This window comes from Pagrus major, chromosome 24, assembly GCF_040436345.1.
Source record: "Pagrus major chromosome 24, Pma_NU_1.0".
Classification (NCBI taxonomy): Eukaryota; Metazoa; Chordata; class Actinopteri; order Spariformes; family Sparidae; genus Pagrus; species Pagrus major.
This window is the reverse complement of record NC_133238.1, coordinates 18,126,737-18,151,281: the sequence shown is the minus strand read 5'-3', so window position 1 is coordinate 18,151,281 and position 24,545 is coordinate 18,126,737. Positions and strand designations below refer to the sequence as shown.

General features: G+C 41.4%; 1 protein-coding gene across 6 annotated transcripts in view; it reads left to right on the top strand.

The window, feature by feature from the left end:
- LOC140991965 (inositol polyphosphate-4-phosphatase type I A-like) overlaps positions 1 to 24,545 on the top strand; it is a 44,187-nt gene that overhangs the window by 15,304 nt on the left and 4,338 nt on the right. For 2 of the 6 annotated variants that reach the window (XM_073462139.1, XM_073462140.1), the window contains 22 exons: positions 4,633 to 4,873; positions 5,897 to 5,941; positions 6,147 to 6,265; positions 6,639 to 6,755; positions 6,853 to 6,932; positions 7,725 to 7,836; positions 8,319 to 8,409; positions 9,006 to 9,153; positions 9,697 to 9,827; positions 9,923 to 10,027; positions 10,120 to 10,228; positions 11,592 to 11,778; positions 11,888 to 12,103; positions 12,640 to 12,781; positions 13,330 to 13,488; positions 15,224 to 15,396; positions 16,000 to 16,123; positions 16,215 to 16,282; positions 16,424 to 16,623; positions 16,707 to 16,804; positions 16,939 to 17,051; positions 17,206 to 17,360. In XM_073462139.1, coding sequence (XP_073318240.1) covers positions 4,768 to 4,873; positions 5,897 to 5,941; positions 6,147 to 6,265; positions 6,639 to 6,755; positions 6,853 to 6,932; positions 7,725 to 7,836; positions 8,319 to 8,409; positions 9,006 to 9,153; positions 9,697 to 9,827; positions 9,923 to 10,027; positions 10,120 to 10,228; positions 11,592 to 11,778; positions 11,888 to 12,103; positions 12,640 to 12,781; positions 13,330 to 13,488; positions 15,224 to 15,396; positions 16,000 to 16,123; positions 16,215 to 16,282; positions 16,424 to 16,623; positions 16,707 to 16,804; positions 16,939 to 17,051; positions 17,206 to 17,360 — 2,798 coding nt within the window. In that variant the 5' untranslated portion in view covers positions 4,633 to 4,767. Of the gene's footprint in view, positions 1 to 4,632; positions 4,874 to 5,896; positions 5,942 to 6,146; positions 6,266 to 6,638; positions 6,756 to 6,852; positions 6,933 to 7,724; positions 7,837 to 8,318; positions 8,410 to 9,005; positions 9,154 to 9,696; positions 9,828 to 9,922; positions 10,028 to 10,119; positions 10,229 to 11,591; positions 11,779 to 11,887; positions 12,104 to 12,639; positions 12,782 to 13,329; positions 13,489 to 14,315; positions 14,349 to 15,223; positions 15,397 to 15,999; positions 16,124 to 16,214; positions 16,283 to 16,423; positions 16,624 to 16,706; positions 16,805 to 16,938; positions 17,052 to 17,205; positions 17,361 to 24,545 lie in introns of all 6 variants that reach the window. The other 4 variants (XM_073462138.1, XM_073462137.1, XM_073462142.1 and 1 more) reach the window with 4 other exon arrangements.

Sequence of the window (24,545 nt, the reverse complement as noted above, 5' to 3'; positions counted from 1 at the left end):
CTTGACAAAAGTATTTTCCATTCAATAACTGTTCTGGACCTTCCTCAACAGATTTATCTGCACAGCTCTCATGCGATCGCAGTAAATTTTCATTTTTCATAACATTTCTTTTAGCACTCGTTGTCCACTTTGGCTTTAAAGTTGAGATGGATCAAGTGACTAAAAAACTTACCACCGGATCTCGTGAGGAGAGCATTTTCAGGCCTGTAACCTCAAGTTAAGGTAGCTCAAACTCTTTCTAGTGGCCAGCAGGGGGCGACACCGCTGGTTTCAGAAATACATTTGATTGTATAGAAGTCTATGAGAAAATGACCCGACTTCTTACTTGATTTCTGACCTCAGTGAACAGTTTCCTGATGAGTTTATGGTCTCAATCTATAGTTTCAAGTCTTCTTCAGCACAGCATGATGCTCAGTTTGTAGATTATGGTCTGCTTTAGGGCAAGGCTACCATGGCATGTTCTCAGATCCAAGCTCCACCCTCCACCAGCTCCACCATCTCAGACGAATATGTCACTTTTGGCAAAGATGGCGACAACTGTAATGCCAAACTTGAAGCACAAAAGCAAGATAGCGACTGCCGTACTGCCAAAAACTCGAGGCTCCAAAATGTTTGTCTACAAACCAACAGGTGACGTCACGAGACGAAGTCGTGACTAAAAGAAACCAAGGCTGACTGGAAGATGAGAGGGTTTGCAAAATGTGTAGAAAGAAAGTCTGTTTGTTTGACTCCTTTATATATTAAACTTCAGGGTGATTGTTGTTGAGGCATTTTGGACTGAAAATCTCTCCATAGATGCTTTTTGTTAATGGATCTTTTGGCCCCTAATAAGCATAAATCCACTTTATGAATCCTGGATCTGGGTTTTATGTGTCAGGAGCTGCGGCCCGGATTTACCGTGGCCTATACAGAGTGTGTGTGTGCCCCAGTTCATGTGACTCACAAACCTACACACACACATACACTGACACACCAGGCTAAATTTGGAGCTGCCTTATACGGCAGCTTTTCCCCCTCAGTGAAGTTTCTGTGCTGCCGCTGCTTCAGAGACGAGTTTGCTGCTCCTGATTTATTTTTTTTCTTGGCTTCGCTAGGACTGTTTTGGCAAGATGATAAATTCCCACAAGTGCCAAATTAGTTAATTGATTCGAGGTGTTAAATCTGTCGTCTGTTGCTGCAGGTCACACATAAAGGGATTTGCAGTGAATATGAGGCGTCCGGATGGGAGAAAAAGTAAGGGTTTAATTGTGATTTCTGTGGATAAGCAGGACAAATATAAGGTTTATAGATAAATACATGACGCTGTTGACCGTTATTAATCTAAAGAAAGCGTTTGGTCTGTACAGAAAAGTTTAACAGACCAATAACTTAAGACAGGAAGTTGCATGTGAGGAAACACATGGGTGTTGGAAACTGATGATGTGTAGAAACAGGTTTTTGATAGGGAAAGTTGGAAGCAAGTGCTCGTCTTGACGTCTTGGTGTTTTTTGGCTTTAGGAGTGGAAAATGTGACTCCAGTTGGCCGAGAGGCTGGAAATTTCTTTCTAGGTTTGGGAACAAAGACCAGAGATGCATCAACTACTTTCATGTTGTTTATGTGGTGATTTGAAAAGGTACCAGAACAAAACCAGAACATATACTGCTGGATGGCTTCACAGAGATAAGATAGACTAGTTTTTGATTTTGGTGTTAATACTTGAGTGGTCAGGACAGCAAAGGTTTCATTCCAAGTGTAAACTCATTGTGACGTCACACACCGGTTTGTGGACTACCGTTTGGAAATTTTGGACGTCGCTATGTTGGTTCTTTGGACCCAGAAGTGACCATATTTGGACAAGAGGGTGGAGCTGGGGAGTCAATCACAAGGTAGCCTCGCCCTAAAGCGTACCCTGCTTTATCGTCTATTTTACTCGAGCTTGAGCGTCATGCGGTGTTAAACGTTTACACCAGGAATCCACCCTGACCTCAGGAGCTAACGCTGCCACGTTGTAGACTCAACATGGGTCTGAACCTGACATTTACTTATAAGACCGTCTCCTCTGCTGACTCGTGTTGGCACAAGGAGTCATTGTATTTTAGCAGGAACTTAGCCACCAGGACGGAGAGCTGTCCTCTTTGATCTGGACTGTGTGTGTTGTCATGTGATCCATAAATCTGCAGCGAGACAGCGCTGGAGCCACACTGACTGCTGCAGTCTTATGATTACTACTACCATGTTCATCCTGATACACATGCTTTTTAAAGGCTCTTTATATGCACTGAGCCAGACAGATGTTTTCACAGCTCGCAAATCAACCGTCGACTGTCTTCCAGCCTTTCTACCTGATTAAACAGAGATTGAAGAGAGTAGCTATAAACATACAAGGGCTGAAGTTGGGCCGAACTTCTTCCTTCTTCCTCGAACAGCTTCTCAAAGAATCAAAAAGTTCCTTGGGAAAACTCCTGCAGTAAAACTTTAAATGTTGTATTTTTCTTGTTTTTAGCCTGTGAGCTTTTTGTCTTCATCTCTCTACCACTGAAACTACTTCTAAAAACAACTCTTAGGGGTCCTGCTGGACTCCAGAGGTTTAAGACACCCTCACTATCCCCTTGTTTCCTTTCAGTCCTGTATTTTGCACTCTTCAAAGGTAAGAAAAGCCCCAGAAATGCTTGAAATTCATAAAAGAGCTCCATGAAAACTGCAAATTAAACGTCACTGGTTGGCGAATGTTGAGCTGCAGGAACAAGCGGTACCAAAGTAGATGTTCAGGTCCTCCACACGAAATGTTCTCATGTAAATCAGGTGGATTCGGACTTCAGGTAGTGCTCCAGATGTTTGCATTGACAGATGTAGGGCACATGAATCTGAGCTGACCAAAGTGGGCCATATCAGGCACCGCGGTGGACCACATATCAGGAAGTAGGCCGCCAACTATTAACCCAGAACCACAATTAAAACCAGATTACTCTCAAGATTTATCGTTTATGAAAGTGTTTCACCTTCAGAAAAACCTCGTTTTAGTTGGCAGAGGTAGAAGAATCTAAGAGCAAACTGTCTTTAGAGAAAAACACTGAATTTACGTCAGTTTTTTCCAGATGTCTCCATCAAACTAGACCATGTGAGCGAGCTACCGTCCCTTGCGTTCGCTGCTTTGCCGCAAATAGGCTAATTGCTCTTTAACGAAATGGGACAGGAGAGACGGCAGAGAGCGGGACAGTCACTCATCCGCAGGCTGAAGCCTTCAGGGATACAAATCCCAAAAGAGAGAAAATTAGGAGGAAATAGAGCAAAATGCAGTGATAGATTTGGGGAGCAGAGCGATGGGTGGTGAAACTAGGAGGGAGGAGGATGAAGAAGGGAAAAGAAAAGGTGAAGAAAATGAGGAGGAAGATATATCAAAATGTGGAGGACCTACAGTCTCTTAGCAACATCAACATCTATAAAATGCAAAGTTTTTAAGTGGGCTGACACAAACTGCTGAGGACGCTGATATATGTGCATATGTGTCTAAAACGAGACTGAAAACACACGTGCTGATGTCGAGAGCACTCGGAGATACAGATGATGCTCGGTCGCACGCTAACGGACACGTGCCTCCGTCTCCTCTATAAATACATACATAAATAAACATGTATATACAGTACATGCACCCTTCTGCCCCGTTAGCCACCCATCTTGTATGCAAGTATAAATGTTACGATGTTAAAAGTTCAGTTGAAGCCTGATTTAATCTTACAGTTGCTGGATATTTATTTATTCGTCCGCACGGCTGCAGCAGGAATGAACTTTAACAATAAACAAAGAAACTGTCAGATTTTGTTGTTGTAAGTCTAAAATGAGCTTTTAACAGATTTTATTTATTTTCTTACGAATGGAAAATGGAGATATAAAATGTATTACAGTGATGTTAGAAGGTGGAACAAGAGGGGAATATTATCTTTCTCTGCATTTTTTCTCTTCTGCTCTGCTCTCCCTTTTCTTTATTGATCTCTATTAGCAACAAAAGCAGTCGGGTTAGACTGCAATTATGTTGACAGATATTACAAGTGATTTATGACACGTTTTTGCAAAGCATTTGTCATTTTCACTGAAAAAATGAGTCTGTACTTCATCTGGAGAACAAGACTTGTAGGCCGGAGCATCTCTGCATCACTACAGTACTTTGTTACAATGCTGTTTTGTCTTCATCAATATAATTAGCTTCTGTGATTTTGGATATTGCACTTGGCCGGACTCCAATTTCGATATCATTTGGGTTGATTGTGCAGCTCTGCAATGGGCTCAAACAGAGATTCGAAGTTGAAAAGAAGCACAGATTCAGAATATGAATCTTGCTGCTGACTGTGTAGGCGGTAAATGTGAATATAGATTGGGTTACTTGACATCAGAAGTTTCAGTTGAGATTTAGAGAAGTTTTATCTCCTCCCGCTTCTTGCCAGTTTTGTACCCAGTCTCACTTTCTGTACCTTGTTCCCTATTTCTGTTCTTCAGGCTTTCCTCCTGCCGCTGCTGCAGATGTAGGCGTTCATCCGCATCATCGACCACACGAGCTCGTTTAGCTTCACCTGCTAAATTTCAGAACACAGAGGAGATTAAGCGAATGTTGATCAATTCATAAATTATGTCCCTCCGTCTCTTCTGTCTCCATTTAGAGAGGTGATTTGCGTTACCGGAGCAGCCGTGGATCGACGCAGGAAGAGGCGCACATCACATGGGAGTGTGTGACTGCGTGTGCGTGAGGGTGTGTGTTCAGGCCTCCTGCCGTCGCCCGCTCGTCCCGGACAGGCATGGCGGGGGGCAGAGAGCGCGGCTCCCGGATACAGAGGCCGTGGTCGGTGTACCGGGCCAACACCTTCGAGCTGTCCAACGAGATGATCGGATTGGCTCTCGCAGGTGAGGAGAAGTCGATACTGAAGTAAAAGTAGAATGAATTCCTCCAAAAGTCCAAAAACAGCGAATCCTCACAGAAAAGAAGCTGAAACGGAAGATTTTTGGGTATTTTGTGATTTAATCGAATATCAAAATAGTTGCAGATTAATTTCCTGGATCGACTATTTAATTAATCAACTAATCATTTCAGCTCTGCTCAAGATTTCTGTCTGTCATTTCGTATGTTTTGCTCAAAGTGTTCCAATTGAATGTTAATATTATATTATATTAGATGTTTTTCACTGCTAAATTAATCGCAAACTCTTTTTTTTATAATCAATTTATGCTTTCATTCATTTGTAAAGCAAAAATGTCCAAACATTTGCTGGTTCCAGCTTCTTAAATGTAAGGATTTGCTGCTTTTCTCCCTCATTTGTGACAGTAAATGAAGAGTCTTGCACAAAACAAGCAACTGGAATGATGAGCATATTTTACAATTTCCTGACATTTTATCGACTGAACGGTTAATCGTGCAGTTACTCTGCAGCGTAACTGATAATGAAAACAATCATAAGTTGCAGGCCTACATCCAAGAAGTGCTTACTGGCCTGTGTGTTTAGAGATCTTGTGAAGTAAATACATTCATAAATACATAAAATTAAAGCCTGATTTCATTTAAATTCAGGAGAGATGCCCGGTATAAACACAGCATGATGTTAATGTTATCCACTTGCAGCACCATTAAAACCAAAGTGCACACTCTGCTGGCAGCGTGTTAAACTCGTGTGGGAGCCAACAGCCTCTTTAACCACAGTCCTGCCCTGAAGCAGATCATAACGAGGCCTGAGGGCGTCTCATCATCTGTCACCGTATCACACTGAGGATCAGCGCTGATTACAGCTAAACTGCTACAGTGATGATACCTCATCATCAGTATGAATCTGTGCTCAGAAGTAAAAGTATAAAATAGCATGAGATGTAAAGTAACGTACAGTAAACATATTTGTGCTGGTGTGTTGATATCTGACGTGACTTGGTTGTTTCCAGGAAACAGTCAGGACCCAGATGAGCCTGTGCTCGAGTTCAGTGTGGGTGAGTAACACTGACATTCAAAACAATACATCCACACCAACCTGGCCTCATTAATAATTCATGTATCAACCATTAGTTCATCTTAAAGGAATCATGTTGGATCAGTTTGTTGATGAAGTAAAGCGTCATGTGGGTTCAGATGACTCGATGGGTTTCAGGCGCCTCTCGGCCTCACGTCGTGTTGACTTGTGTGTTTGTCCTCCAGCCTGCACGGACCTGCTGACTCCTGCTTTGGACAGAAAACCCAACAGCTTTGTAGCAGTGAGCTGCACGACACCACCGCAGGCCTTCTGGACCAAACACGCCCAGACTGAAGTCATAGAGGTCAGACGCTTTAGACTACTAATCACTTTTCTGTCTTAAAGTCACAGAATAGTAGCAGTCGGCCCATAATGTGGCGTACTTGCTGAAGTCTCGAGGGAGAAATGAACAAACTGAACTTTAAACTACACAGTTTGACGTCCAAACACACCTGAAGTACGATCTATAACCTGACGAGGTCCAGTTTGAGGTCACTTCAAATCACTTTTAATTGGAAATTTTTTTGTGCATACAGGCGCAGAATGAGTCATCGAAAACAGTTTAACATTTCAAAAACACATTTTGTGACATGTTTGGAGAAAGAGATGACAGCTGAAGGTTTCAATAAACTTGTCCTGTCATTGAAGTAATGCTGATTCACTGCCTCCGTCCACAGGGCACCAGTAACCCCATCTTCCTCAGCAGCATCGCCTTCTTCCAGGACTCCAACATCAACCAGCAGACGCAGGTCAAACTGGCCGTCTACGACGTCAAGGACCGCTCGCAGGGCACGGTACGATATCCCCGGCAGCGACTTCTGTTCACTTGTGTCATACCGGTTAAGAAGGGATTAAAAACAATAACATATCGTTTATATTGTCTTTGTCTAGATGTACATGTTGGGCTCGGCACTTTTTCCTGTGAAGGAGTTGTTGCAAGAGAGGAGCCACAGATTAGACCTGGAGCTGAGGTAACAAATGTCTTTTAGCTCTTTAATAACAGACTGTTCCCTTTAATGGGATGAGGATGTTTCTTTTGGCAGATCCTTCTGTTCTTTGTCAGTTATAAACCTCTTGACACCGAAACACCGGTCTATATGATGTTGATCTACATTCATGATCCCCAACATTAAATCTATCTCCATTAAACTGTCAGACCAAAGCAAAGCATGCATACATATGAAGAAAGACAGGAAGGAAATGTTCAACATCCTTTTATTTAAATATCTTTCCTGTGAAGAGAAACTGTTTGATTTGCAAGAATAACAGGATGTAAAATAAGATTTTTGTCTCTGGTGACTATATAGAAAATGAAGGGGGGAAGAAAACAAGCACAAAAGTGACATTAGATACCATTTAATGGGAATAAAGATACAGTATACAAGAAAATGATTGAAAATAATGAAAATATTAAATAAAAATGTTAAAAAAGAAGGAAAATGATACAATAATTATAGGTTTTAGTCCCTTTATGTTACCAATTAAATGAAAAACATATACATGAATAAATAGTTAATAATAAGTCTATAAATAGATAACATTTCTGCTTCTAGCCACTTAAAAGAACAGTTCATTCAAAAATAAAAACATTAATTTTTTTGGTTGAACTATTTCGTTAAATTTAAGGTTTTGGTAATTTAATTCCGCTTTATATCATTTTTAATTAAATATTTCAGTTTTTTCACAGTTTATTGGCATTTTACAAACTTAAAAATGAATCCAAATCATAATTAATAGATTAATAAACCTGTTTGAATGGACAGATCAGCGGAGAACCAGCGGGTGGGCAACGTGACCATCGCTGCCTGGCAGATGGAGGAGAGACAGGATCAGAGGATGTCGGTCGGCCGCCTGCCAGACAGCATCAACGGGCGGGTAAGAGGCACCGGGAGGGACCCGGTCCTCCGGGAGCGGTTGATTTGAGATTTAATTTCCTGTGTGGAGAAGATCTGGTGTAGAGATATTTTCTATTTTGTTTGGGTATTTATTAGAAGAGGTTAGGATTAGTTTATGACCGCTGGCTCGCTGACATTGCAAACAGGATAAGGTTTTGTGTTTTTATTATTTTCTGATATTTTTAGATTTCCTGCAGTTGATCTCTTAACTAACATGTGGCTTCCTGTTTGTCTGTATCTATGTATAGTGCTGTATGAATAAACAGAACTCACTTAACCCGCTCCGTGTGACAGCAAACATGTCACACAGCCTCACAGCGCAGCGAAATAGCTTTATCCTTGTGTAGGAGTAGTGTCAGTGAGGTTAGAGTGTGGTGGAGGTGAGTGTAGGCCGAAAAGAGTGGACAGGCAGGTGGAGGTGGTTTTAATGTGTGTGTGTGTGTTTATGTGTGTGTGTCGTAGACAATGCTGCCTGTTGACGAGAGCCTCGCCGAGTCGATGGGAGTCCGAATCAAGTACTCCTCGCTATGCAAAGACACCCTGCTGCGCTCAGGTATGACAGCTCAACATGAGGTAAGGTTGCCTCTCAGGGCCTCCGTAGATGTACTTATAATCCACACAGAACGAAAGTGATCCCAGAAAAATACACCCACCCCTTGAATTTGCCCTCAACCCTGAACATTAGCCTGAAGCATACAGCCTAAAATAAACTTTAACATCAATTTAAAGTGTGAGCTCAGGTTCAGTCGTCTTGGGAAACAAAATCTGCAGAGTAAACATCCAAAAGGTTTCTCTTCTTTGCTCTTTCATGAAAACTCATACCAGTTGAGAAACGTCTGATGCACTTCCCCTTGTTTGTTCCTTCCTGCCCCTCCTCCACCTGTCTCGCCCGCCTGGCTCCATGTGTACCAATAAATCAGACTCTGAATCTTATTATGATGTTGTAGAAATGTATTGATTGTCACTCAGTAAGTCGGGGAGATGTGTTTACCTCAGGGATGAATCGCTGATCCAAAAATAACACAAATGTGAAACGCTACAGAGGGTACAATAACATTACTAACATGTGCACCATCGGCGTAGCTTTCTGTCCTTTGAGTCTGATTTAAATAATCAAATTGAGGCTAACTGTATTTTCTGTGGTTTAAGTGTTCGGAGGCACGATGTCCAGGATGTACCGCTTCCCCACGACCGATGGGAATCACCTACGGGTGCTGGAGCAAATGGCCGAGAGCGTCCTGTCGTTAAACATTCCCCGACAGTTTGTCAAACTGCTGCTGGAGGAGGACGCGTCCAGGTACAAACAGATACGTACTTTTCTAACAACACAGAGTTGCATGAAAAAATTCAAGTTAATCACATCTCACTCCTTAATGCGACACAAACAAAGAAAACGTACACAGTTATTTATAGACATATATATAAATGTGCGTCTGGGTGAATGTAAACAGCAGCAAAAAGATAGTGATGATATTATGGTAAGCATCTTCACATTTATAGTTCGACATAAGGTAAACACTATCCATCAACTTTGACTGTGTTTGAGCACCAAGCATCAATTACATAAACAGTCCATCTGTCCTCATCCAGCTGCATTTGCATGTACTTTCCTTGCCAGTAACTATATAACAATGATTTTCTTGATTAACCTGAAGATTGCAGATTATTTTCATAATTAGTCGAAAAAAGCAGAATCTAATCCTGAATTGCCTTGCTCTGGCAATTAATCGACACGTGCAGTAGAGGTTCAATAATAAAGCATAAGCTTTATGTGCACATTTATTCCCCTCTTCAGTGCCTAATCCCCATTATTTCCTTGCAACCATTTGTCTGTCACCAGGGTGTGTGAGCTGGAGGAGCTGGGAGAGTTATCGCCCTGCTGGGAAAACCTGCGGCGACAGATTGTCTCTCAGTACCAGACCATAATACTCGCATACCAGGAAACACTGACAGACCTCAACGACTACAGAGGTGAGTGTCCACAGAGGTTTCAAGCTACAAAAAAAGATCCTTGTTCTTTTTGTCACGTAGAAATATTCTCTCGATTTTTATCCACTGTACGTCAGGTCCTTCGTTCAAAGCCAGTAACCTGAAGGCTGAAAGGAAGCTTGAGTTCATGCCAACCAACCTACACGTCCAGAGGATGAGGGTGCAGGATGAGTTGGGCTTCGGTGAGACATGAGAACCACCAGAGAAACACCTTTCAGCTCTGGTGATTTCTAAATGATTCATTTTAAACACCTCTGGTTCTCCGCCTTTTCAGAACACACGTACGATGTGATAACAATCGGAGCTCCTGCGGCTCACTGCCAAGGTTTTAAAAACAGCGGTTTGAGGAAACTCATCCAGAAGTTTGAGGAGGCAAAGAAACAGTAAGTTGATCAGCAGACTTACCGACCATTGAATAGGAAAACGAAATTACATTTGCATGGTTTTTTTTCCTTCAATCACAGTGACCATCTATCAAGAAAATAAAAGAAAAACAAAATTACATGTGCATGCGTTTTCCCTTCAATCGCAGTGATATCTGCCCCTGTCTTGTTGCTTTAATCATTATTTTACTTATATCATTTCAAGTATTTAGCACAGATTTGATCCATATGAGATTATTTTGTATCTATTTTGATTTGACTGCCCTGAAGTCATTTTTACATTACGAGAAAATGAAGAATGCATTGTTTCTGCCATTCAGTTCTATGGCTTCCCTCTTAATTTTGTTTTTGTTACTTTTTTGATCAGCGAATATGAGGAGGGATGGTGAGTTGTTGCACTGCTTTGCTTGTTTTCATTTGTTCGTACACTGTTTGCCTCTCACTGCCTTGTACCACCACAAAAACATACTTTCACTGTTGTCACAAAAGTTAAGTGAAATTCCAGCATTGTGGATGAACTGGTGAGTAGTACAGGGTTATTAATGAATGTTATATTACAAACAGGTTATGTATGGCAACAAATAATGACACATGGTGCATTTGGTATTAACAGTGTTGTGTTTGAAAGTATCTAAAACAACAAAGCTCACTTATGTGTGACACCCAGATATTTTGTAACACAGAACACCAAGTTTGTTGAATTACCGTTCAGTTTGTAAATTCAGTCATTGCTGCTGTATAATACAGTCAACTGATATGTTGATCCGAGTCTAGTCCAAAACTCAAAGACTCATCATTTACTGTCATAAATGCAAAGAAAAGCAGCAAATCCTCACATTTAAGAAGCTGGAACCAGCAAATGGTTGACCATTTTGCTTTAAATGATTACCAAAATAATTGGTGATTAATTTTCTTTTTAATCGATGAATCACCTAATTGTTGCAGTTCTAGTAAAAACATAAAACTATGCTTGGAAAATATGTAAAGCTGACAATGAAGCATTGACAAGAATTCCTTAAATTCTCATAAAGATCAATCTGAATTTCTAAAGTGAACGGTATCACCCCGAGTCCTGTTTATCAAGTCAGTTTCATGTTGTCCATGTGTTTACCTGTAGCCACTCAATAGGACTGTTGTTAAGAGCAGGCATGTGCATGCAAATACAATGTTATTAACAAAATTGACTTAAAAAGCCAAGTAACAATTCTTTCCCTCAATTGAAAGTTATATTGGATTACACCTTAGATGGAGGCACCAAGACTCAACAGTCAACTGTTAACATTTTGAGAATATAAGAGAGTGTCATCGGCATACAGTTAGATACTGACATGTTGCTAAAGCCATGTATGTTTGCTTTCTGCAGCAGCGCCCTCTCCAGCTCGCAGTCCATTGTCTACATACCCCAGGACATCGTCAGAGCCAAAGAGATCATCGCCCACATCAACACGCTGAAGACTCAGGTCAGCTACTACGCCGAGAGGCTTTCCCGAGCTGCCAAGGACCGATCTGCCAGCGGACTGGAGAGGACACTCGCTATTCTGGCTGATAAGGTATTTCACTAAACACCATAATCCATTAAAAAGGAGTTGCAGTGTGTCTGAAAATGATGATGTTCTTTCTCAAATACATAAAACATTAACCATTTCCTCTCCACTTCAGACTCGTCAGTTGGTGACAGTTTGTGACTGTAAACTGCTGGCTTCGGCCATTCAGGCCCTGAACGCAGCACGGCCCGAGTACATCGCCTCTAAAGCCTCGCCCTCCGCCGACTCAGAACAAGTAGTCCTACGTAACGACCAGGACACGCTTCTGGCCAAGTGGAGCGGTCGTAACAGCCGGTCCTCGCTACATGTAGACTGGCATGAAGAGGAGTGGGTAAGTTAGCTAGTTAGGAATCACCAAAACCAACTAGAATGGTTTTATTATTATGGCGTACTATCTGTGTCACTGCTACAACAATTTTTTAGGCACAGTGCACAATAATGAGATTCATATTTTTGTTGTGTTTCATAAAATATTCATGAATAGGTTAAATAGGTTAAAGATGCTTAAATACTAATTTAATTCTACATTTATATAGTATTTTGCTTTTTTTCTTGCTGTTGACATGACTGTAAATGTGATAGAATTAGTGTAATCACTCTGTGTTTTGCGTCTTTGTCTCCAGGCAGCCTGAATGAGAGTTCATAGTTATGCAATGAAACCAGAGCTACACATTACTTCACATTACATAAATCTTTGTTAAGCAAAGTTGCGGCGTGCTCCCTGATTTGCATACTGATGTGATTCATCTCATCTCATGTGCATCTCCTCTGCCCTCCGGCTCAATTCTTCTCCCTGCTGTAATTTCTCTATTAACCTTCACATGGCTCTGAAAACGGGGGTAAGTTGACTTGTGTCTGTCCTTGCAGGAGAAGGTTTGGCTGAATGTGGATAAGTCTTTGGAGTGCATCATCCAGCGGGTTGACAAGCTGCTTCAGAAGGAGAGGAGACCCAGTGACAGCAGTCAGGACAGTTCACAGATTGACCTGCAGGGGGGCGCCACCAAGAAAGGTAACACACACAAACTAAACATACTGTTTTGTTTCTGTTCTTTGCTGTTTTTTTTACTTTTTCGTACAGAAGTATGAGAAATAATTCATGTTTATGCTGGAAAAATCTTTTGTTTTCCTTTTTGAAGGGACTTTTGTGTTAAAATGACAAAAAATAAAGATAGTTTTTTGTTTTCTGGGTGGCAGTTGGCTTTTTTTTTGGCTGAGAAAAGGTTTTATTGAAACTAAAAGTTCTCTGAAGTCATCAACGCAGGTCTTTTTTCACTGCTCATTGTTAAATTACATACAAATAAACATGAATCTTACATTTTCACTTTGCTTTCTCCTTAGTTTTAATTTGTTGTACTCATTTTTGCTCTTTATGTTTACCGCCTTAAATGTTAACAACATGTTTTAAAATCAGTTTTCACAGACATGCAGCTATTTAAAAAAAGCAGCAATAAAATTCAAATATAATCAATGAAATTATGAATGAATTCAACAGACACAAATTGACATTAATTATATTTAAAAGTATAAATTAACACTGCTGTTTATGGCTGTGAAAAGATGATGAGAAAGGAGGTGCTTTCTGGATCAACCCAGGAAGTGTGTCACAGGATTCACCTTCATCTCAACCACCATCACCATCATCACCACCACCACCATCCTCTTCCTCTCCACCCGCCCTCTCCTCTGCACGCCCTCCCAGCCCCGAACAGGAATCCTGTAGGTTTATTTCATTTCCTGTTTTGCTTCTTTTATAACCTCTCCTGTTTTCTTTCACTCTTTTAATCACTTTCTAGAATCCTCACCTGAGAAAAACTGTCGAACGTTTTGTTTTGTGTGTTTTGTTTCGGTCTGTCTTCAGTGTTGCAGATTTTTGTAGAAGCAGAAAATTAGAAACAGCTTCTTTTATTCTCCAGCTTTGCCGGTGTAAGAGCTTCTGTCGCTGCTTCGTGGCTGAACACAGCCAGCCTGTCGATCAACGGTCTTATCTGAGATTTCTGTGCTCACTCTACATGTTGTTCTGGACCAGGGTCACATGTCTATCCAAACCTTGTACTTTAAAAACGGTGAATTTAGTGGAGGCAGTTCAGAAAGCATTTGACTTCTGGGAGAGAGTCAGAGAGGGAGAAAGGAAGTCAGTGAACGTTTCTAAACATGGTGAATAAAACATTTCTGTCTCAGTAACACTGACAGATTTTCAGCATTATCGGTTGTACGCAATAAAAACGACTCCCATGATCCTACGCTACTTATGTCTAATGTTTTGTTTCGATTGAGAGACAAGAAGTGGCAGAAATGACATTTTAGTTCAGTTTATAGTCTTTAAAACTGGAACTTGTGTGTTGATGCTCTTTAAAGAGACAACAAAAATATCCCAGCTCTGTTCTTAGCAGAATCCGCCTGGGAGATCTAGCTGTTGTTGAGTGGTTTCTGGATAGATGTCTGACCCTGGTTCGCAGTGTTTTTTCTATGTGTGTCTCTGCTGCCTCGTGTGGCTCGCAGCGCTCTGCTAATCATGCATGTTGCACCTCCATCCCCTCTTCCAGATGGAAGCCCCAGTGCTGAGGAGGCGTACCCAGGTAAGAGCTGCTGTCCCACTCATGCTTCTCTGCGTCTGTCCTCAACTCTCCTGGACTCCACACTAAGTATCTGATTCGTAAATTAAATGTGGGAGGAAAATAAACCTGTATTTAGTATGTAGCAGGTGTTTTCAAAACTCATATCAGCTTTTACATTTTGTGTTTGATTACAGACATTATTTTGATAATATTTTCGGCATGAAAGAGCAACTTAACACTCATTTATAGCTTTAACTCTCACCCGTCACAGATTCTTAACCCAGGACACTAGGAAACTAGGCTGGACTAACAGGATGTTGCTAATTTAAAGGAACAGCTCACCCAAAAATTATTATTATCTGCTCACCCTCATGCTGATGGAAAGTCAGGTGAAGTTTCGTAGTCCACAAAACATTTCTGGAGCTTCACAACAAAACAGCGTTGCAGCGTTCTCCTGAACAACTGAAGTAGCTGGGGACTTAAAAACAATAAAACAACCAAAAAACCCACAAAATGTCATAATTAACAGGTTTTTGGTCTGCTGAGGGACTCTTTAATGTGTCATTTCTTCATCAAAGCAGTTTGTTGGAAGTGGTCACTTGTTGAATAATTCCTGAAAGATGTCCAGTGGAGAAATATAGAATAAAACCAAAATAAAACAAAACATAACTGGACCTGTCCTGGAGCTTCACCCAGTGGATCACGCTTTTGCTTCCCCTATCGTCTCTCTGTTCCATCTGTTTTCTGTCTCTGTCTTAAAAGATCAAATCTGACTTATAAATTCACTCAAAAATGACATCATTGGTGCTAAATATGACTTTAACTGAGCTGCTATTAGATCACATCAGGTAAATCTCTCTCTAACTACACTTTCTGTCTGTATTTGTGTTTCCCAGGCGAGTGGAGCGAGGCGTTGTACCCTCTCCTCACCACGCTCACAGAGTGCGTCGCCATGATGAGCGACACGGCCAAAAAGTCAATGGTCTTCCTGCTGATGCAGGACAGCGCCCCGACGATAGCCATGGACCTGTCGCTGCAGTACCGCCGCGATGTCGTCTTCTGCCAGACGGTCAGCGCGGACACACCGAGCTGCATGACATTTACTCAGCATTTACATATGTACATCCAGGCTGTTAGCTGTTAGATCATCTGAGAGTGACTCACAGCTCATAAATCTGTAAATATTGCAGGACTAGAAGGTGCAAAGGTCCACAGCTCTGTGGCTTTTTAGTGTTTATATGACTATTAAGTGCTGTGTAAAGGGAGAGGGAGCGAGGAAAGACAGTAGGATAAAAAAATCAAAGAGTGTGAGACAGAGAGAGAAGGGATTTCTTCACTCCTACTCTCCTGTGTTGCCGGCATGAACCTGAGAGACGTTTCAGGTCTTTAAAGTTAAAAAGAGGACGTGTGCCCAGAGGTAGTCGAGGTAGTGGATTTTCTTTTCTTGCAACCTTTTTAAAGCCTCTTATTTTTAAAGTTTTGGCTCGGTTACAGAAGCAGTTATATTTACTCAGGAGGTTTACTGTAGATGCTTCAGACACGGGATCTCTGCAGTCTCAGTCTTTTTTTCAGTTAAACTATGATCACGTTGGCAGTAAGCAGCTGTAATTGATGCTGGGACACAGTCAGACAGCAGAGCTGATGCTAATGCTGATGTGTGTGTGTGTTGCAGCTCACCGCTCTCATCTGTGGCTTCATTATCAAACTGAGGAACTGTCTCCGTGACAACGGATTCCTCCGACAGCTCTACACCATCGGCCTGCTGGCTCAGTTTGAGTCCCTGCTCAGCACCTACGGTACAAACACACACACACACACAGGTTTCCTTCACTGTTACGCCCCCTATAGGTTAGAGAATATGACGTGTTCTCCATGTGTGGGTCCCAGGAGAGGAGTTGGCCATGTTGGAGGACATGAGCGTCGGCATCATGGATCTTCGTAACGTCACCTTTAAGGTAGGAACACTTAATAATCCTCGTGAGGACTCTATTTGAAACGTGGGAAACTTTAAACTTCTTGTAGGAATGTAGGAATTTAAAGCTTTTGTTTTTGTAGCAGCTGAACTTTAAGTTTAAAAAACTCTCCGTCGCTTCCAGGTGACCCAGGCCACCGGCAGCTCCGCCCCCGACATGCTGCCGATCATCACGGGGAACCGGGACGGCTTCAACGTCCGCATCCCGCTGCCGGGAACCATGTTCGACGCGCTGCCGCGGGAGATTCAGAGCGGCATGCTGCTGAGGGTCCAGCCGGTGCACTTCAATGTCGGCATCAACGAGCAGCAGACGCTGGCTGAGAAGTGAGTCCGACACACAATTACACAGTTTCAGCAGATAAATCTGGGCTGGTCTACAATTTAATGTCTGTTTCTCTGTTGTTCAGGTTTGGAGACACGTCCCTGCAGGAGATCATTAACCTGGAGAGTCTTTCCAGACTAAACTCGTACTACGAACAGTTCAAAGAAGTCCTGCCTGAGGACTGTAAGTACTGAAGTGTCCTCGAGTTCAACGAGGAACAACCTTTCTCAGTTAGTGCTTTTAAAACAAAATTTAAGAGACCCTACAGATAAAACCATTGTTTTTCATGCTCTGTTCCACTTTACATCCCCCCTCAGGCCTCCCGAGGTCTCGGTCTCAGACTTGTCTGCCTGAGCTGCTGAGGTTTCTGGGTCAGAACGTCCACGCCAGGAAAAACAAGAACGTGGACATCCTCTGGCAGGCGGCCGAGGTGACGTTTCTGCTCTGTTACACAAGGATTTGAATATTATGTATCATACTGTTCATCAAAATAGAGATACTGAGTTGATACCCACAATATACTGATACTTTAATGTCATACAGTCTTTCTCCAACTTCAGTATTTCTTCTCCTCTCCGTGTCAGATCTGTCGCCGGCTGAACGGGGTTCGCTTCACCAGCTGCAAAAGCGCCAAAGACCGCACGGCCATGTCGGTGACCCTGGAGCAGTGCCTGATCCTGCAGCACGAGCACGGCATGGCGCCGCAGGTCTTCACGCAGGCCCTCGACTGTATGCGCAGGTAGGACGCCCTCACAGTGCCTGAATGAAAAATAAGTATATAATACTGAGAGTCATACCTGGGCAAAAAACACATCCGCTGATCAAAATCTTTAAAAGCAATCCAGAGTCCGGAGGATGTTTTGCCCATGTATGATTTGAGAGCTCACTGCCTGCTTCCTCTGTTAAATCAAACTGATGTAGAGTTGCTGGTTCATCTCAGAGACGACACTTGAATATTTTGAACTTCAGTTGGTCGCTGTCTTCACCAGACTCTTGTCAAAAAAGTTCCAATTTTGTTCATGAGCATCGACTTTCTTTCCTGGAAACTGTAACGTGACAAGAGTCTGGAGAAGAGAGTTACCTAACTGATATTCAAGTGACTGACTGAGTCTGTACGTCTTCTTGTCTCTGAGTCTGTTACGTCCATCCATCCGTCTACACAACACTGTCTTGTCTTCCTGTAAAAGTAGCCGACGCTGTTTCACAGTCTGAGTTGCGAACAGGCTGGCACCGTATTTTTCCTTTATTTGTATTTCTTTTCACTTTCCGTTCTTTCATCGCTCCTTTGATTTTTCCTTTCCTTCATTCATTTGCAAATTATGTCTGACCCCCCTCACTAAGAGAGTCTAAGTAAAGATTTACTGCACCCCAGGGTTAGTGAAATACTGCCTTTTAACTGTATTTTAAAGGTTGTTGCAACCTGTTTTTCTGCATGGGAAATTTGGCTTGCAGCATGGCACAAAACATACATACAAAAGCAGACACATCTATCAATAAACCCACATTTTGAAAACTGATATATCAACTTATAAAGAAATGCATAACAAGAAAACAGGAAGTAAGAATTTAAACAGATAGAAAAAAGGGTAGGAAGTTTGGGTTTTATTTGTTAAAGTGTTCAAAAAATACAAAAATTCAAACAAAGGAAAGAAAACAAACCAAAAATGAAAACTCGAAAAATTTCCAGAAAGCAGCACGTCACGTAAAAATGCTTTCCAAAACGTGTTTGACACAAGTTTGTGGTCTGAAAAAAGACCTTTACTAACAGAAACAAGATAATCGATACCATAAAGACAGCAGACGGATGAAATAAGGTGTACAGGGGATTTATATTCCCACACAGAGCTTTATTGATATCGATCCACAGTGTTACAGCCTGCTGCAAATGTGATTTTGTTCTGGAGGACAGAAACGTCTCTTTAAAAGTCACTGCGGCTCTCGCAAACAACATGAAATATAAGTTTATACTCGAGTGTTTGTATCTTTTTGTGTCAAAAGATTTGTGTGTTCAAAGTGGAGTTTCTATGTGACTTTGTGTTGTAAATACTCTGTTGTACCAAGATGTAATCACACCTGTCTCGTTTGTACTTGTGCTCAATAAAGTTGCACTCCCACACGGATACTCGCATGATACGACATCTCTTCACCTTCTCCTTCCCCCTTTTTTCCTCTCTTCACACCTCTCTCCCTTTTTCCCTCCCCTCTGCCTCATCAGCCGACGAGCATGAATATAGTTTTTTAGATTTATTTCAGTTTTGATTGAGCTTTGATGCATGTTGGATAAAAGCTTGGAGATATTGTACCCATTCCCTCCAAATGTCCCTTTCATTATCCGTTATCCCCTCTTATCTGAACATTAGTTGAGAATGATTAAAGTATATGCACAATACACCCTTGAAATTTTAACATTTTGAAGTCTGCACCAGGTACTTACTGCATGTTAGCTTTTGTTAGCAGTAGCATACTTGTAACAGGGTGATAGCTTTCTTGTAGCTTGCAAAAAAATGTCAAAATCTTGTGTAAAGGTAAAAATTCCTGATCCAGAGTGCAACTTAATTCAAAATTAAACTTATTTCCTTCAATTTAAAGTTGTTTTTTTTCAGTGTGCAATCATGTTGGTTTTCCCGCCATTTTACTCTCCATTGCTTCCTCCGTTTCTAGCCTTAGCGTCCTTAAAACGGAGTCATAGCTTTCTCGTTAGCTTGCAAAAAAATGTAAACGTTTTGAGTGCATGTAACTTCAAAGTTAAACTTAATTCCTTAAATTTAAAAGGTGTTTTCTCCTCATGTTGGTTTTCCCGCCATTTTACAATCTGTTCCTTCCTCCGTCCCTAGCATTAGCATACTTGTAACAGCATGCTAGCTCTCGCATTAGCTTGCAGACAGATGTAAACCTCTTGTGTCTAAAGTTCCTGATCCAGACTGTAAAATTATACTTAACTCCTTAAATTTAAAGGGTGTTTTTTTCCACTCATGGTTGTTTTCCCGCCATTTTACCCTCCATTCCCTCCTCCTCCTTCACCCCATGTCTAACAGTATATAAACATGGAGAGCCATTACTGTATTTTCTTATCTTCTTTCCTTTTCTGAAAGACGTCTTCCTTAATTTTCTCTTTTTTCTCTTTCTCTTTTTCCTCCTCCTCTGTTTCCCGCCTGTATGACTCGTTTGGTACGACTGGCTGATTTTATTTGCGGGAGGTTTTTTTTATTCTGGTTGTTTCGTGATTCATTTTTCATTTGTTGTTGCCACCATGTGATTTTTATTACTTTAACCATTTTTTGGAATATCTTTATTTTTCTGTCACACCATCATCATGGTCGTGGCTTCTTCTCTGTCATTGGGATTTTCCGACGGTATCACGTTAATTTGCCATTTCATGTCCGTGCATGCATGTGTACATGCCATCTGTTTATTTTGGCTTTCTTGGCGTCACACGCTGGCCGCTTCCTTACTCTCCTGCCCTTCTTGCAATCTTTTATTTTCCCCCCAAATATCCTTTTATTTCCTCCCTTCCTCTTTGTTTCTTCCTTCTTCTTCCTTTCCTCACCCTTCCCTTCCTCCAACCTTATTTGCCGCTCCACACCTCCTCCTCTCCCTCCCACCTCCTGTGACTCGGCAGCATTGGGACGAGGGAGGGGGTGATCCAGAAGAACCTGAGCGGCTTGCTGCCGGTGCGTGACTTCCGGCTGGACCCCAGCCTCCTGTACTCGCTGCCCCTTCTGGCCCTCAGCCCGAACCTCCTGGTGGTGTGGATCTTCCTCAGCGTCGCCTATTTCCTGGCCAAACTCCGCTGCAGCTGAGCGGCCGTGAGCCGGAGCGACTGACTGAAAAACGTAGCGCAGGAGTCGTGGGAGTACTCCACGCCGACTCCGAGGGTGTTTCTGAAACTGTGCCACTGTCCTGTGAGTGTGTATGAAATTCATGCACACTGTCCCACCCTGACTAAGGGCTTAACTCAACCGATGCCCCATTTACCAAGGGCCAGGCCCCACCCTCCTTTTTTTGTTTTTTGTTTATGGACAATTTTTGTTTCCAGCTTTGAAAAACTGCACATGTTGGGCCTGGAGAACTATCAAACATAATTATTTTGTCTCAGTAAAGGTATGATGATTTACTTTTCATAGGTTTGACATCGAGACTGCATCCACACTAAGCTGGCTGAATCTTAAAATGCAGTTCGCGTGTTTGTCGTGTTTTCCTGGTGATTTTCGTCCACACAGAGATCAGCACAGTCGTCAGAATGAAATGTTGGCATTGTACGTTTCACGAGTATTTCTGCAATATGTGAAGATGGTACTTGAGTTGACTGAGGAGGTAATGGTTGTGTTTGAGAGGGGTACAGCCAAGAAACAGGGAAACTATAGCAAAGCGTCAGGACCATTTGTGGCAACAAAACTGAGTATTTTAAGCCAAAACAAAGTCTTTTCCTTATCCTAACAACGTGGTTTACCAGACCACGAGCGCAGGGTAGTCACATTATAACACTGAAAGCTTCAACATGTCCCACGTTTGCAGAATCGTACAGTGCCAACATTTATTCTGGTGATATGTTGCAGGAACATGTGGTGATGATATTAAATAAGGGATATCAGACCTTAAAGGAGTATTGTTAGTGGTTAGCGCCCTCTCATGACTCGATCTGTGCGACTTCTCTGCATTATTCGTCATTGTGTAATTGTGAAACACAGGCCGGACGTGACACCTGAGTTGTGAATATGTACATAAAACAAGCAGACTTGTATATAAATCTTGCTTTCAGGAGAGAGTTATTGTTGATAGTAGCCATTATAAAGGGAAAGTTATAATTTAAGCTCTGCACAAACAGCTAAGCTTTTTCCATTTATCGTTGTCTTCCATGAGCTTCTGCACCTTACGAGCATCAGTGGAAGAAAGCTTTTATTTTAGTGCCAAAGTTCAGTAAGATAACTTCGGCTTATATATATTTTTTCAGGCAGTATTCGCTCTTTTTATTTGTTTCGGTCTTCCAGTTTTTTTTGCTTCTACTTCAGCCTGTGCACTTTCCAGCAGATCTGGGTCACTTGTGACGTCTCACTGACTCTGTTTACCAGTTTTAGATTAAAATGATCCCAGTTTTAGCCTTTATTGGGACATTTTGACCTGTAGTATTATATATATGAATTGACTGAATAGACTTGGATTAATTGAGGACTTAAGTGTCTGAAGACTGTATTTATAGCCCTGTTTACATGGACTGAACTCGTGCTAACAACTCAGCCAGATTCAGATTATATCAGCTCCAATTCAACGCACATAAACACTATTTTCCTCTTTTCCCTGATAAAGACAGGAGTCATCTGCACCCCCGTCTTCATTTGGTGTTTTAAATACCTCACATACCTTGTTGAGCAAACAGAAAAAGAGTAGGAAGTTCAGGGATCAGCACGCATGACTCATTTCCTAAAGAGGAGTTGTGTGATTGAAGGACAGTATGTGCAGAAACTGTACAGACAGATGTAATATTTGACCTCGTCATGGGAAGTGTGCAAGAAAAAAGAGGAAAAATCCTCAACGGCAGCGTCTCCAATAAACGATATGATCAATAAAAAGTGTAACAGAGCAAACAACAAGTTTCCCTTCCTCTCTAAACCCACACAGGTGATTTCATTTGGCTGATTAAGACCTCCGCTCAGGACTGTGTGGGCAGGTACAGGTTGATTCAACCTGAAGTGACAACACCTGTGTGGGTGATGATGCAAAATCAAAAGAACAGTCAAAAAAGTGCAAGAACAAATATTCAGCTCTCGTGGACAGAAAATCACACTGGAGTCTTACATTTAACAATATAAAAAACGACTATTTAATGACATCTTTTGTAGTTAATTTAGCATTTAGCACCCACTAATAGGATGCTAAAGCTATTAGCTTAGCAGCTACAGTGAAGTTCTCCAATCAAATGACTGTGTACCTTCTTTCTAATGAGCGTTTAGTGTCTTTAGCTCATTGTTTTGGGGAAATTACAGCTTGTGTTGCTCGATTTGTTGCATTCTAGTACTGATCCTACAAATACATTGCAATGAATATTAACACTGAAGCTATATTTAACAAGATATGTGGCACACTACAAGCGTTTAAGCGGTGTGCTAACAAATAGCGATCCAGTGGTAACCTCCAAGCTTCATAGCCTCCACACAGTGTTGTTGAAGTGAGTATTTTCCCTGAAAACACATTATTTTTTAGCTCTGCCTGGCTGAGGTATTATTTATGAGGTCAGTTCATTTATAAAAGCAGTGACACGTTTGATGTTGTCAGTGCTTTTATACGTTTCAATCTCTGAGATTGAACGTCTGCTTTCACCTTGAGGGTCGTAGCAGCCAGCGATGGCACTTTTCAGACACTTTGATTGGTCCCACATCAGATGCAGCAAGTCAGTGATTCAGCCCACATCTGCTCCTCAGCTTCTCATGCCGATGCAGTGAAGATCAGCTCTGTCTCGCCAATTGACAAAGTTGAATCTTGGTGTTTTTAAAGGATGCAGTTTCTAATTGGCTGATGATGGAATGTATGATCGTAGGATATTCAGGGGAAACGTGTTTGAATATGCAGTGTAGTGCTGTCGTTCTACACCCTTTAGAGCATTTATGTGTACCAGTTTACATTTCTTCAGATGTTAACTTTGTCGTAACAAACTGGTAAAGATCGCAGCTAGAACAGTTGATATTAGCTTTATAGAGTCTTATTGTGTTGAGCTGAGGCACAGATTTTATTTGATGGATGACTTTAGTTTGTTTGTAGTGACGTTGAACGATCGAGGAACGCATCCATGCTCGTGCCAAATGCTTTAGTCAGGTTTTTATCGGTTTAATTCAGATTTGTCAGATCTGTGTGTAAAGACTTTAAGCCAGAAAAGATTTTACGTCATTCTCTGAATCTAGTCTACTTCTGTGTTAGTTTATATGTCATAGAAATGAGCGAAAACTAGAAAAAAGATGACTTTGAAATTGCTTGTTTTGCCCGACCAACAGTCCACAATCCAAAGATATTTAATTTATTTAACACGTACAACAGAAGATTTAACATTTCCATAAAATGTTGAATATAAAATTGGTAGCTGACATTCACATACCTTGTTTTGCCCCACTAACCCACCCGAATCCAAAGATATATAGTTTATTTACCACCTACGAACTATAAAACTATAAAACTAACTATAAAATGTTAAACGGAAAATTGTAAGCTGACATTGAAATTGCTTGTTTTGCCCAAAAAATGGTCCAAAATCCAAAGATATTTAATTTACTAACTTATAAAACAAAGAAACCAGCAAATTTTCACATTCAGGTAACTGAAACCAGTTAATTTATCGATTACCAAATAAATTTTAATTGTTTTCTTTTCATACAGTTTCCTAGAAGCTTCCTAGCATTTGTTTTTTAAATGCTAAATACCAATTAAACAGTTATTTTAAAAGTTACGAGCTCACAGTCATAAACCAGCTGCTATACACATCAGTGCTTTTTAACCCTAGATGATATTTTCTGCTCAAGTATAAAAATTGAAGGACAAAGACTAATACTGAAATACTAAACCATTGTTCAGGGAGGGACAGGTTTGGTGTTGACCGTAGAAAGTGTGGCAATGTAGGAAATGAAAGAACTCATTCCTTGTTGTAGAAATGTGGGTGAAACCAAAAAAGTGAACTTCATCACCTCAGACAGTCGTGAATATGACTTTATCAGACAGAGACTGGAGGCTGGACTTGTTGTTGTGTTAAGCGCTTCTCAACATACCTGAAGAAAAGAAACCACACATTGAAAACCTGCATTACAAAAATCAATATCTTTGCCTGTGAAGCTAAACGAAATCACCAGTCGCCTCCCCGGCGGTTTCGAGGCTCCATCTCATTTAGATCGACCCAGTAAGGAAATGGATCAGACCAAAAATAGCCTCCTTTGGGAGTTTATCG